General features: G+C 42.1%; 1 protein-coding gene across 1 annotated transcript; it reads right to left on the bottom strand.

Moving 5' to 3' along the window:
- Window positions 1-549: 549 nt before the first annotated feature.
- cldn10d (claudin 10d) lies at window positions 550-1,853 on the bottom strand. The gene is made up of 5 exons (XM_061067230.1): window positions 1,622-1,853; window positions 1,272-1,433; window positions 1,123-1,204; window positions 907-1,014; window positions 550-739 (listed from the first exon to the last, which is right to left on the bottom strand). The coding sequence occupies exons 1-5, from the start codon at window positions 1,851-1,853 to the stop codon at window positions 550-552; spliced, it is 774 nt and encodes a 257-aa protein (XP_060923213.1).
- Window positions 1,854-11,326: the final 9,473 nt, after the last annotated feature.

Genomic DNA, 11,326 nt, shown 5'->3' with positions numbered 1-11,326 from the left:
GTCTCTGGGAGAATGGAAACAAAGGAAGGACCCGTTCTAAAGGAAACCACTTTGTTTTAATCATTAAAAACACAAAACCAAACCAGAAACTGTACAAAGAAAAGTTAACAGTCATAATGAGACGAGGAACATGTGGCTCACAAGGAAAGAAACAACAGCTTCACAAATCTCAGCCATGGGGGAAAAGCATCAAATCAAAGAACATTAAGGTTTTGTTAGATTTCAAACAAGATCCATCCAGTTTCTTCTAGTTTCAAATACGTAAACACAAGGAAAACTTTGACTTTCAGGGAAAATACACGTACAACTGTGGTGAATATGAGTAATCAGCTGGTAGCTGAGCATGAGGATCTGAAGCAGCTTCTGTGGGACAATAACAAACTCCCCCCCGACTGAAGACCTGCTCTCATCACTGCTGTTTGTGGTCTGATGAGGGTTTGATCTCCTCGTCTCTCGTTCAGAGAACCAGTCAGAGAATCTCCCAGAAGGTCAAACTGTTCCTGTAAAGTCCTTCAGGTCCCTCTGTGAGCTCAGGACTTCCTGTGGGACTCAGACGAAGCTGTCCCTGCTGAAGGTGCGGCCCCCCCTCGACGCCGTGGCTCCGGCCTCTCGGCTCTTCCTGCCCTCGTAGAACAGCGGCGGCCCCAGAGTGAGTCTGGAGGTCGTGGCCGGCAGCATGTAGGTCCGTCGGGTCCGGGCCGTGGCGTACGTGCCGGGTCTCAGGGGCCGTTTAGAGGAACTGGTGTTTAGATACAAGAGGGAACATGGTCAGTATCACTGGTTGTCAAAGTACAAACACATAAAGGTACATATACCTATATTTGTGTGTATATATCATGATATATGTACGTACCAAATGGTATATTTGTTTTTATATAGGTTGTATATAAACATATAGCCCTGTACCTTGATGGCAGACCTTCTTTTCCAGAGAAGTAGCTCTGCACCGTGCCTCCACTCAGCAGGAGCACGGATCCTCCCCAGCCAATGAAGATCGCAGCTCCCAGTTCAAACCTGCACAGTGAATATTCAGGTTTGTTATCATGAACTTACTCATCCCACACTTTATGAACTACTTTCATTTCATGTTATATATGTTGAAATACTTCAAAAAGTACTCACTTCTGAGCCCTGAAATGTGGATCCAAGTATTCTCTGATGACTTTGTTGGCCCACCACGAGTAGGTGATCATCCCGCAGCATCCTGAACACACGTTGTACTTTGGACTCACTTCACACATTGATCCTTCAGACTCTTCTGTGGTTCTTACCTGACACCAGGTACGTGATCCCGCCGGCGAAGGTCACTCTGGCGTTGGCGATCTCTGAGCCTCCGATCTTAGTGCACTTCATCCCAACGAGGGTGAGGACTCCTCCGAAGAAGCCGGTGATGACGGAGCAGACCGCCAGCGCTCTGCAGGCGTGGAGGAACCCTGAGGGACGACAGGTGGAGGATTATCTATAACTTCAGATTATTTGCAACATGACCTGTGAACTTGTGACTAAAGCTTCATATAACTGTAATTCCCATTTAAATATATATCTAATATACATCTCAGTGGACTTGTTTGTCCGTAAACCAGAGCCCAACCCACTGGGACCAGTTTTCAGACGAGCGTACCCGGCAGGCCCAGCATGGAGGGGTAGTCCTTGCAGTCGGACACCCCCGTGGTGTCGGAGATGCAGTCCTTCCACAGGTTGGAGTAGTAGTTGGAGGTGGTCAGCACGATGCTGCCCACCTCGGAGAAGGTCCAGTACTCCGTCGGCAGCGTGGAGCACACCAGGATCCAGCCGCACAGACACGACACGAAGCAGCCGATCTCCAGGTACATCACCACCGTCCTGTACGTCATGGTGACTCCGTACAACCTGTGGTGAGAGCTGCGAGTCGTGAGCGAGACAAAGGGACCTGGACGAGCTCCCTGCTGATCTGGAGGCGTCACACCAGCACTTTGGATGTTTGTCTCATCTTATCTTTTCAGGAGGTTTTGCCAACTCAGCATCCTTCGTGTTCCCAGGACTCAGGTGAGTGAGTCATTCCACCAGATTCAGATTTCACCTCCTCCTCTCTGCTCCTCCTCCCTGCTCCTTCCTCTTTAGATCCCAAAGTGCAGAGAAGTCATGAAACTGATTTTCTTCTGTGAGATGAAGGTGAAAAATACAGAAATTACAATCAAGCAGGGGCCAAAATATTTTATTATATTAGACGGCAAATATAGTTCTTTTCATCGTTAATTATCCTGCTGATTATTTTCAAAGATGCAGCGATGTTCCAGTTTCCTGTCTGAGGAGAAATTCTGATAAGATGCATTGAGCCACATGTTATTTGTTGGTGACGTTATTCAAGGGATAAAAGTGGACGGATCTGTTTCCTGTGAAGAGAAGCTGCCGACGCTCTGTTGATGTATAAACAAGCAGCCGAATGAGGGAGAGTCACGGAAAACCAGTCTGTGTGAACCAGTTTGAACCAGTTTGAAGATGGATGACAGGACGCCTCCCACAAGTGAAGCCAAAGGGTCTCGATCGCCAACTGGTGGCTGGATGCGGTATAGGTCTCTAACCGGCCTCCTCCATGTTAGTTCCCTGAGACTCAGGCTACATCCACATTATTACATTTTCTCATCAGCTGTGCTTCCGATTCGCCAGCGTCCTCAGGGCAGCTGAGACGTTTGGAAACCATGACACAGACTTAACGAAGCCTTCGCTGATTCGTCAGATTCTCATCACATGACCCCTCCAGTCAACATCAGCTAAAGAAGGTTTATTAAGACCTTTACTATTGAGCTTTTATTTTTATTATCCAGCAGTTGATTGTCACAGCCGAGGATTCTTCTGTCTCCTCGTCCTGACAGACCTTTTACCTTCCATGTGATGAAGACAGTGATGAAGAGTAGAAGTAACCAAACACTTATCCATTCAATACGATTGAAATAATACCAAACAACTGTTGCACTGCTGCTCCTCGACTCGGACAAAGTCGGGATGCTGGACCTCAACGAGAGGCCGGACTCTGACCCCGCCCCCGCCCCCGACCCTGCAGACTTAATACTTCGCCTTGTCTTCGTTGACTTTCCTGACTTGGCTGAGCGTGTAGATGTGGACGTGAGCTCCGATCTTGAGGAGATGGCCGACACGTCTGAGCGCTCGGACCTGGACGACAGCTCAGAGACGGACGACACTTTGGTCTTAGACGTGACCTCTGACACTGAAGACAGAGCCGTGGTGGACTTGTTTTGTTCTGGATCAGCTATTGGCTGAATGTTGATCACCCTGGACAGAGAGGGATGCATTATGGTCAAATGTGACAGAATAGACATGAATGGAATAGAATAGAACAGAATAGATGCTAACCTATTCTTCTCTGTTTTGTTTTATTATATTCTATTCTATTCTACTTTATTCTATTCTATTCTATTTTGTTTGATTCTATTCTTTCTACTCTATTTTATAATACTCATCTATCAGCTCAACTTATTTTATTCTATTATACTCTTTTCTATAATACTCTATTCTATTATATTCTATCTTGTTATATTCTATAACACTCTATTCTATCTTTTTCTATTCTATAATGCTCTAAACCAGGGGTCTTCAACGTTTTTCAGGCCAAGGACCCCCAAACAGGTGGAGAGATTGAGCAGGCACCCCCTACTATATATATTGTATAAAATTGTGTTTTATATTAAAATGGAATTAGTGCCAAGTATAAACATAACTACCCTGATATTGTGCATTCAATACTAAGCTATTCAAGTATTACAAGGGTTCATATATTCATGTTTTTAATTTAAACATGTGCAAGGTACAGGGTGGCCATGCCACTGCCATTTATAAACATACAGTTGGTACGGAAAGCATTCAGACCCCTTTAAATTTTTCACTCTGTTTCATTGCAGCCATTTGCTAAAATCAAAAAAATTCATTTTATTTCTCATCAATGTACACTTAACACCCCATCTTGACAGAAAAAAACAGAAATGTAGACATTTTTGCAAATTTATTAAAAAAGAAAAACTGAAATATCACATGGTCATAAGTATTCAGACCCTTTGCTCAGTATTGAGTAGAAGCACCCTTTTGAGCTAGTACAGCCGCGAGTCTTCTTGGGAATGATGCAACAAGTTTTTCACACCTGGATTTGGGGATCCTCTGCCAGTCTTCCTTGCAGATCCTCTCCAGTTCCGTCAGGTTGGATGGTGAACGTTGGTGGACAGCCATTTTCAGGTCTCTCCAGAGATGCTCAATTGGGTTTAGGTCAGGGCTCTGGCTGGGCCAGTCAAGAATGGTCACAGAGTTGTTCCGAAGCCACTCCTTTGTTATTTTAACTGTCTGCTTAGGGTCATTGCCTTGTTGGAAGGTGAACCTTCGGCCCAGTCTGAGGTCCAGAGCACTCTGGAAGAGGTTTTCTTCCAGGAAATCTCTGTACTTGGCCGCATTCATCTTTCCTTCATTTGCAACCAGTCGTCCTGTCCCTGCAGCTGAGAAACACCCAATAGCATGATGCTGCCACCACCATGTCTCACTGTTAGGATTGTATTGGGCAGGTGATGAGCAGTGCCTGGTTTTCTCCACACATACCGCTTAGAATTAACGGCAACAAGTTCAATCTTGGTCTCACTCTGCCATAAAGCCCTGACTGGTGGAGGGCTGCAGTGATAGTTGACTTCATGGAACTTTCTCCCATCTCCCTACTGCATCTCTGGAGCTCAGCCACAGTGATCTTTGGGTTCTTCTTTACCTCTCTCACCAAGGCTCTTCTCCCATTATTGGCCAGTTTGGCTGGACGGCCAGGTCTAGGAAGAGTTCTGGTCGTCCCAAACTTCTTCCATTTAAGGATTATGGAGGCCACTGTGCTCTTAGGAACCTTGAGTGCTGCAGAAATTCTTTTGAAACCTTGGCCAGATCTGTGCCTTGCCACAATTCTGTCTCTGAGCTTTTTGGGTAGTTCCTTCGACCTCATGATTCTCATTTGCTCTGACATGCACTGTGAGCTCTAAAGGTCGGCGCATGCTTCTGCGTTGTCAGGGGCCCGCAAGCACGCAGCTGTAACATTTCTGTTTTTTTCTGTCAAGATGGGGTGCTGAGTGTACATTAATGAGAAATAAAATGAACTTTTTGATTTTTGCAAATTGCTGCAATGAAACAAAGAGTGAAATATTTAAAGGGGTCTGAATACTTTCTGTACCCACTGTACATCTTGCATACAACACTGAGCTATTAAAGTAATTCACAGATTCATGTTTTTATTTTAAACATACATGTAGAAGAGACAGTGAATCCTCAAGCCATCTGTGGATGGCACACATACTCCCACATTAGTGAGATGTCGGACCCTGATGTGTAGCACACAACTTATCTAATCTTGGATGGATGGAGGTTGTCAGGCACAGGGTCAAATCAGCCTCACAATATGTTGGATGGATCTTAATGTGTATTGAAAGACATTTAAATTCTTGAAAAAAAAAAAAAAAAAAGAAATTATGAAAAAAATTGAAAAAATTGTCTAATAAAAAAAAAGATTTTGCGACCCCCCTGCAGTACCTCCGCGGACCCCCTAGCGGTCGCGGACCCCCTGTTGAAGACCTCTGGTCTAGATAACGAGACCAAGAAGTAAAAAGGCCGATAGAATGCAGACAAAAGCTATGAGGCAATAAATGCAGACGTCCATCTTCTCAGTAACCTGAGCCCAAGATCTGCTGCGTATATTTCTCTCCTCCAGCTGCTGTATAGGAAAAAATAATCACAAGTTATACCTCATGATCATGCATAAAAAAGATAAACAATCTTTGAGATTTTCATGAAATTAAAGAAGAGCTTTTCTTCAGACTTCACTCGTTTCTAGGTTGTAAAATATCAGCTCCCTGTGCCACTGACCTGCATCTCCAGCCTTAGGATCTTGGCCCCCAGCTGCTGATTCATTTCCTATGAACGAGAATATCCATGGAATAGTTATGAAGATATCCTGAGGAGCAAATTAATAATGTATATAAACAACATCCACGTATCATTTCCTTACCTTGAGAGCCTCATTCCTCTCACGGAGACGCTGAATTTCCTGCTTTTTCTCCTGTGGCAGCATCTCCTGGAATTACACAAAAAAACAGTGAAATCACAAGTGCCTGTTATGAGAGAGGAAGCTTCAACAAGTTTAGAGAGAGAACTATTTCCCCAAATCAGTTTTCAAAATGTAAGCTATCTGATCAACCTCACTTCAGATGAGTTGGTATCTATCTCTGTACATTTTCTGCCAGGAGTCGACAAGCAGCTTCAACTAACATGCAAATAATTAACTTAATTTGAATAACAGCAGACAGAGTTCACATGAATTGTGCCTGAAAATTTAAAATCAGAGAAAGTTAATGAATGCATCAAGTTTTCCTTAATCGCTCGTTACTACCACGTAACAACAAATCTGTTCGTACAAGGTTCTCCGATGTTTTGCTTTTCTTACCTGAGCTGTTTTGAGTTTGAACTTGGACTCCAGGTCGCTCACTACCACCCCCTTCATAACAAGCTCTTCTTTCAGGGCCTTCACCATCTCGTCCTGCTGCTCCAGCCGCTGCTTGTGCTCCTTGATCTCCGCCCCCAGCCTCTCCTCGATAGAGACGATAACAGACCTAATGTGAGTCACAGACAGAGAGTGAAGCAGGCAGCCGAGCACAGACTGATCCACCTCTGACACTGCTGCAGTCCTGGAGCTCCACTTACCATCTTCTATGTCATCAAAGGAGCATCTGATGACATCAGAGGCTCATTTGATGACATAGAAGATTATTAAAAGCATGGAATGGCAGGAAATGGATACAGGTCATTTTTGACCCAGGTTGTGCATTAGCAGGGAAGTGATACAAAGATAAAAGTAACAAAGGAAACATTAAATACGATTTGTGATGTTCAAAAACAAGTGAATTGGTGAATACCTGAAATACTGAATGATGAAATTAATTCACTGCAAAGATATGAACAATCATGTAGATTAGATTAGATTCAACTTTATTGTCATTGCACAGAGTTCAAGTACTTAGACAACGAAATGCAGTTTAGCATCTAACCAGAAGTGAATAAAAAGCAGTAACAGTAACAGTGCAGAGTATGTGCATATGTACAATGGAATATGTAAATGAAAAAGATATGTTCAGTTAGAAATAGATATGGAATATGAACAGTATTGATTCAAGAATAGCAGCAACATAAGTACGATGAATACACTATAAGATAAATAATAAATATATATAAATATGAATAGGTGGGATAATACAGTAGTAAAAATATTACAGTCTAGTGCAAATGTTCAGTGGCTGGAGGAGAGTGTGTGGCAGTCCAGGCCAGGGTGGAGGGGGGAAGTACCGTCACTGGAGGAGGTGTGTGTGTGGGGGATGGGGAGGGGGGGTATGTACATATATCATAAATATACACACAAATATATCTATATGTACTTTTATGTGTTTGTACTTGGACAGTTTCTGGTTTGGTTTTGTGTTTTTAATGATTAAAACAAAGTGGTTTCCTTTAGAACGGGTCCTTCCTTTGTTTCCATTCTCCCAGAGACTCTGCAGAAAGTGCAGAGGCTCTTCTCACTGGGACGTCCTCACATGCACCAGTTGGAATGAAAAGGAAACACTGTCTGTGTTGAACCCTGACGAGTCTGAAGCTTGTGGAAAACAACAAGGTGACACTCTGGAGTCAGAAGAGCTCTGAGGTCTCGGTTTGGTTGAAGAAAGACAGAAAGAAAGTCAAGTCAAGAACCTGGGAGGGCTTTTATTACTGGGATAAATATTTTCAATACTAAACCATAACAGAAGGAACAATATAAAATCAGAAGTACAAATGCTTTAACACAAACCACATCCACTATCTCACGGAGTGTGGGAGGAGTCAGGATGGATTTACAGGTGTGAGGCGAACAAACACTTGGCACAAGATATGAAGTGGGACTTAAAACAAGAAAAGTCTATGGAACTGTTATGATTAAAAGATGATGATAGAAAAATCTGAACTTTTGTTTGTGAAGTATTGCTCATGTCTCTATCAGCAGAAGTATAGAATATGGCTGTTGATGGAATATCACAGACCATGAGCTGGCTTTCATAAAGCTTCGATGTGATAAGCTCATCGTGAGGCCTTTTCATGTCAGGACCATCTATTTTGCCCCACGACTATAAACAATAAGTAGAAGAATAATATGGTACCGAGAAACAGGATGGATATCAATAAGAATTTCCCTATGCAGTCAGCAAGCAGTCGACAGGATCGGCTGCCTCTTCTGTCTGTACCATTCTCCTGTATAGGAACAGATAATCACAATCATGATCATGCATAAAAAAGATAAACAATCTTTGAGATTTTGATTAAATTAAAGAAGAGCTTTTCTTCAGACCTTCAGAACACTTTGCACAACATGAAGTACATGTCAGACATGATCAGTTCGCCCTCTGTCTAAAAATGGGGAAATATTCCAGGAATTCCCACATTTGATCCTGGAGAGAAATACTTTGAGCATTTTGTGTTATCACATGACTTCACTCGTTTCTAGGTTGTAAAATATCAGCTCCCTGCGCCACTGACCTGCTTCTTCAGCCTTTGAATCTTGGCCTCCAGCTGCTGATTCATTTCCTATGAACGAAAATATCCATGGAATAGTTATGAAGATATCCTGAGGAGCAAATTAATAATGTATATGAACAACATCCAAATATCCTTTCCGTACATCGAGAACCTCATTCCTCTCACGGTGACGCTGAATTTCCTGCTCTCTCTTCCTGTCCCACTCTTTCTCCTGTGGCAGCATCTCCTGGAATTACACAAAAAAACAGTGAAATCACAAGTGCCTGTTATGAGAGAGGAAGCTTCAACAAGTTTACAGAGAGAACTATTTCCCCAAATCAGTTTTCAAAATGTAAGCTATCTGATCAACCTCACTTCAGATGAGTTGGTATCTATCTCTGTACATTTTCTGCCAGGAGTCGACAAGCAGCTTCAACTAACATGCAAATAATTAACTTAATTTGAATAACAGCAGACAGAGTTCACATGAATTGTGCCTGAAAATTTAAAATCAGAGAAAGTTAATGAATGCATCAAGTTTTCCTTAATCGCTCGTTACTACCACGTAACAACAAATCTGTTCGTACTGTTTTGATTTTGAACTTGGACTCCAGGTCGCTCACTACCACCCCCTTCATAACAAGCTCTTCTTTCAGGGCCTTCACCATCTCGTCCTGCTGCTCCAGCCGCTGCTTGTGCTCCTTGATCTCCGCCCCCAGCCTCTCCTCGATAGAGACGATAACAGACCTAATGTGAGTCACAGACAGAGAGTGAAGCAGGCAGCCGAGCACAGACTGATCCACCTCTGACACTGCTGCAGTCCTGGAGCTCCACTTACCATCTTCTATGTCATCAGAGGCTCCTTTGATGACATAGAAGATTATTAAAAGCATGGAATAGCAGGAAATTAATACAGGTCATTTTTGACCCTTTGTTGTGCATTAGCAGGGAAGTGATACAAAGATGAAAGTAACAAAGGAAACATTTAAATAAAATGTGTGATGTTCAAAAACAAGTGAATTGGTGAATACCTGAAATACTGAATGATGAAATTAATTCACTGCAAAGATATGAACAATCATGTAGATTAGATTAGATTCAACTTTATTGTCATTGCACAGAGTTCAAGTACTTAGACAACGAAATGCAGTTTAGCATCTAACCAGAAGTGAATAAAAAGCAGTAACAGTAACAGTGCAGAGTATGTGCATATGTACAATGGAATATGTAAATGAAAAAGATATGTTCAGTAAGAAATAGATATGGAATATGAACAGTATTGATTCAAGAATAGCAGCAACATAAGTACGATGAATACACTAAGATAAATAATAAATATATATAAATATGAATAGGTGGGATAATACAGTAGTCAAAATATTACAGTCTAGTGCAAATGTTCAGTGGCTGGAGGAGAGTGTGTGGCAGTCCAGGCCAGGGTGGAGGGGGGAAGTACCGTCACTGGAGGAGGTGTGTGTGTGGGGGATGGAGAGGGGGGGAGGGGGGTATGTACATATATCATAAATATACACACAAATATATCTATATGTACTTTTATGTGTTTGTACTTGAACAGTTTCTGGTTTGGTTTTGTGTTTTTAATGATTAAAACAAAGTGGTTTTCTTTAGAACGGGTCCTTCCTTTGTTTCCATTCTCCCAGAGACTCTGCAGAAAGTGCAGAGGCTCTTCTCACTGGGACGTCCTCACAAGCACCAGTTGGAATAAAAAGGAAACACTGTCTGTGTTGAACCCTGACGAGTCTGAAGCTTGTGGAAAACAACAAGGTGACACTCTGGAGTCAGAAGAGCTCTGAGGTCTCGGTTTGGTTGAAGAAAGACAGAAAGAAAGTCAAGTCAAGAACCTGGGGGGGCTTTTATTACTGGGATACATATTTTCAATACAAAACCATAAAAGAAGGAACAATATAAAATCAGAAGTACAAATGCTTTTACACAAACGACATCCACTACCTCATGGAGTGTGGGAGTAGTCAGAATGGATTTAAAGGTGTGAGGCGAACAAACACTTGGCACAAGATATGAAGTGGGACTTAAAACAAGAAAAGTCTATGGAACTGTTATTATTAAAAGATGATGATAGAAAAATCTGAACTTTTGTTTGTGAAGTATTGCTCATGTCTCTATCAGCAGAAGTATAGAATATGGCTGTTGATGGAATATCACAGACCATGAGCTGGCTTTCATAAAGCTTCTATGTGATAAGCTCATCGTGAGGCCTTTTCATGTCAGTTCGCAATAAGACGTTATCAGTCTAGATAACGAAAAGATAAATGGTGCAGGTCAATGCAACAAAGACGGCAACCAAGAGGGCAATAATGAAGGCATATGTGCAGCCTTCCATGCTGTCAGCAAGCAGTCGACAGGATCGGCTGCGTATATTTCTCTGTATAGGAACAAATAATCACAAGTTATACCTCAGATCATGCATGAAAAAGATAAACAATCTTTGAGATTTTCAAGAGCTTTTCTTTAGACCCTCAGAACACTTTGCACAACATGAAATACATGTCAGACATGATCAGTTCACCCTCTGTCTAAAAATGGGGAAATATTCCAGGAATTCACAATTTTTTTCCTGGATAGAAATATTTTGAGCATTTTGTCAATGTCAATGTCAATTTTATATATATATAGCACATTTAAAACAACTTGGTTGACCAAAGTGCTGTACAGAATGAGTGGCACGGCCAAAGGAGAGTTACAATGTAGTACATTAAAATTCAAGTATACATTAAACATACATTAAAGTTCAAGTGATACA

This window comes from Limanda limanda, chromosome 23, assembly GCF_963576545.1.
Source record: "Limanda limanda chromosome 23, fLimLim1.1, whole genome shotgun sequence".
Classification (NCBI taxonomy): domain Eukaryota; kingdom Metazoa; phylum Chordata; class Actinopteri; order Pleuronectiformes; family Pleuronectidae; genus Limanda; species Limanda limanda.
This window is presented reverse-complemented; position numbering and strand designations above follow the sequence as displayed.

Bases quoted from the DNA above. Each gene is read 5' to 3' on its own strand.
- cldn10d (XM_061067230.1), bottom strand. From the start codon at position 1,853: ATGACGTACAGGACGGTGGTGATGTACCTGGAGATCGGCTGCTTCGTG. The intron at 1,434-1,621 runs GTACGCTCGTCT...GTCGTCCCTCAG, and splicing joins CTCCATGCTGGGCCTGCCGG to GGTTCCTCCACGCCTGCAGA. The intron at 740-906 runs GTACAGGGCTAT...TCTAAACACCAG, and splicing joins AAAGAAGGTCTGCCATCAAG to TTCCTCTAAACGGCCCCTGA.